General features: G+C 45.4%; 1 protein-coding gene across 1 annotated transcript in view; it reads right to left on the bottom strand.

Annotated features, from left to right (window-relative positions):
* LOC103212924 (zinc finger protein 541-like) overlaps positions 1-3,228 on the bottom strand; it is a 62,413-nt gene extending 59,185 nt beyond the window's left edge. Inside the window, 1 exon segment of the mRNA XM_007958845.1 lies at positions 2,925-3,228. Coding sequence (XP_007957036.1) covers positions 2,925-3,228 — 304 coding nt within the window.
* Positions 3,229-3,461: the final 233 nt, after the last annotated feature.

The following is a 3,461-nucleotide window of genomic DNA, read 5'->3' on the forward strand; positions in this document are numbered from 1 at the left end:
GACCTCTTGCTTTCTTCATGGATGATGTTCTTGATGTCATCCCACAATACCTCTGGTTTTTGGTCATTGGTGTTCAATGTATCAAATCTATTGTTTAGATGGTCTCTAAATTCAGGAGGGATATAATCAAGGTCATATTTGGCTCTTGTGGACTTGTTTTAATTGTCTTCAACTTCAACTTGAACTTGGAAATGAGCAGTTGATGGTCTGTTCCACAGTCAGCTCTTGTCCTTGTTTTGGCTGAAGATGTTGAACTTCTCCATTGCCTCTGGCCACAGATGTAGTCAATCTGATTCCTGTGTACTCTGTCTGGCAAAGTCTACATGTATAGCCATTGCTTATGCTGTTGAAAAAAGGTATTTGCAATGAATGAGTCCTTGGTCTTGCAAAATTCTACCATGCAATCTCCAGTGTTATTTCTATCACCAAGGCCATATTTTCCAACTATTGGTAACTCTTCTTTGTTTCCAACTTTCGCATTCTAGTCACCAGTGATAATCAACACATCTTGATTGCATGGTCAGTCAATTTGGTAGAAATCTTCAATTTCCTCACTTTTGGCTTTGGTGGTTGGTGCACAGATTTGAATAATAATAGTATTAACTGGTCTTTCTTGTAGGCATATGGATATTATCCTATCACTGACAGCGTTGTACTTCAGGACAGAACTTGAAACAGTCTTTATGATGATGAATGCCACACCATTCCTGTTCAATTTGTCATTCCCGGCATAGATCATATGGTTGTCTGATTCAAAATGGCCCAAAGCGGTCCATTTCAGCTCACTAATGCCTGGGATATCTTTATACATTCCATTTCATTTCTGACAACTTCCAATTTCCCTAGATTCACACTTCGTACATTCCATGTTCCAATTATTAATGGATGTTTGCATCTGTTTCAAGTCATTTTGAGTTGTGCCATATCAGCCAATGGAGGTCCCAGAAGCTTTACTCTATCCATATTGTTAAGGTCATCTCTACTCTGAGGAGTCAGCTCTTCCCCATTCAAATTCTGAGTGCCTTCCAACCTGATGGGCTCATCTTCCGGCAATATACTGGACAATATTTCAAGGCTATTCATAAAGTTTTCCAGTGATACATCAAACAGTGTTTCACTGCTATTCATAAGGTTTCCACTGGCCAATTGTTTGAGAAGTGGATGGCCTCTTCCTCAACGGCAGTGAGTGGGTTTATCCCAAGAACCATTAATAGCCTTTTCACAGGGCCATTTCACACATGGCTCTTTCCTGTGCATAATGTGATTTTAAGTATCAAAAGCCTCAGTCAACCAATCTAAGCAACAGACCCATGAATTGGGTTTAAAAAAAAAAAAAAGAAGAAGAATTTATCCTATGAGGGTCCTCAGAAGGAAGGTTGGGCAATCTACTTCTGTAGTGATACTGCCTCGGCAACCCAAGGAGGGGTCACAATGAGTCAGGTCTGACTCGACGGCACATAACAACAACAACATCCTCTGAGGGAAGCTACCAAAATAAATAAATAAATAAATAACCTCACTGACATTGAGTCAATTCTGACTCATAGTGACCCCCTTTGGGTTTCTGAGATGGTAAATCTTTATAGAAGTTGATTGCTGGGCCTTCCTTCCATGGAGTGGCTGGTGGGTTTGAACCACCAGTCTTCTGGTTAGTAGTCAAATGCCTTCAGCACCACTGGCAAACCAAAAGGGGATGCAAACAAAGTTGTTTACAAATTTTGTTAGTTCTCTTCACTCCTTTGTTCCTGAAGAGAAGGCCTAAGAACTTAATCAGCTGAGCTGAGTTTAAACAGAACAACAGTGGCCAAAATCACTGATCTTGATGTGTCCATATTTCACAGCCAAGTGTTTTGTGACGGCTTCTTCCTTGGAACCTCATTGCTGTTACTCTGGGAGGAAGCAGAGTGGGTGATACCATGCCCCCCACTTTACAGATGAACATACTTAAGGCTCAGGAAGGTTATACAGCCAAGTCGCAGGATGGACAGAATCCCCGTTCAGTCTGGGGAAGTGGAGAGAGATTCTGAAACTTGGTGCCAGTGGTTGTGTTGTGTGCCAGTGAGTCCATTCCAACTCATAGTAACCCCATGTGACAGAGTAGAAATGTCTTATATGGTTTTTTAGGCTGTCATCTTTATGGGAACAGACTGCTAGGTCTTTCTTCCATGGTGCTGCTGCTGCTGTTGTTGTTGTTGTTTTGCCGTCGAGTCGGCCCCGACTCATAGCGACCCTTCCTTGGGTTTCCGAGGCAGTATCACTACGGAAGTAGGATTGCCCAACCTTCCTTCCAAGGAGTGGCTAGTGGGTTTGAACCGCCAGCCTTCTGGTGAGCAGTCAAGTGCCTTAGCCACTATGCTACCAGAGCTCCCATGGTGCTCTGTCTATTTGCCAACCACTGGTTAGCAGCCAAATGCTTAACCACTGCACCACCAGGACTCCTTCTGAAACATTTATGGGGAACACCTCCTGTAAACTCTAATACCTGGCCGCATGAGAGATTAGGCCATCCCCAAATATCCCAAACCAAACCCACTGCGGGCTTGACGATTTTAACTCTTAGCAATGATACAGGACAGAGCAGAACTGCCCCAGAGGGTTTCCAAGGCTGTTATCTTCACAGAAACAGACGGCTTCATCTTTCTCCTGTGAAGCGGCTGGTGGGTTTGAACCACCAACCTTTTGGTTAGCAACCTAATGCTTCAACCATTGCACTACCAGAGCTCCTCTGAAACATCCCAGTTCCTCAATATTATTCCCAAGCAAATATCTTTCATCTAGGATGTTGGGAACAATTACCAAGTGGGAAAAAAGTGACTGTCCCCCAGTCACCAGTGGAAGAAGGACATTTTTTTAACCAATGCCTAGCTGGCCACAGGAACCTGTGAAGGTCCCACTAGGCCCCTAGAGCCTAGGGACAGCCTTACCTTTGGAGGAAGTCTGCGACTCAGGCTCTGCATATTCCTCCAGCTGCTTCACAGAATCACTGTCCTTCCCTCTCAGGGACAGGGTGTCTAAATTGTCCTTGTGCACCTCACTGGGCATGTCAGGCGTCGGCAGGCTGGGGTCCAGGCCCAGCCTGCTCAGGCTAGTGTAGACCAGATCCTGTGTGCTAGGATCCAGGTCCTGGTTGAGGGTGTCGCTGCTGTTGAGGCCCTGGCTGTCTGAGACGGATGGAACGTGCATCTCGGACGGAAGGGTATCCTCATCCTCGAGGTTGTACAGCTCCATGGCTCTCCCCTGTGGGGGCCTGACCAAGAACCACTGTGCCAACAGGCAAGGTTGCTGGAGGAGGCGAGGAAGAAGGATCCCTTGACGGTATCTAACTCCTAAAACAAACAAGGAAGAAGCAAAATGATGACAAGGCAACAGTGTGGTGGGCAGGGCATGGGCTCAGGATTCAAACCGACCTGTGTTTGAGTCTGTTCTCTGCCACTTAACAGCCATGGAACCTAATGCAAGTC

This window comes from Orycteropus afer, unplaced genomic scaffold (genome assembly GCF_000298275.1).
Source record: "Orycteropus afer afer isolate SDZICR_OR568_19922 unplaced genomic scaffold, OryAfe1.0 scaffold01161, whole genome shotgun sequence".
Classification (NCBI taxonomy): Eukaryota; Metazoa; Chordata; class Mammalia; order Tubulidentata; family Orycteropodidae; genus Orycteropus; species Orycteropus afer.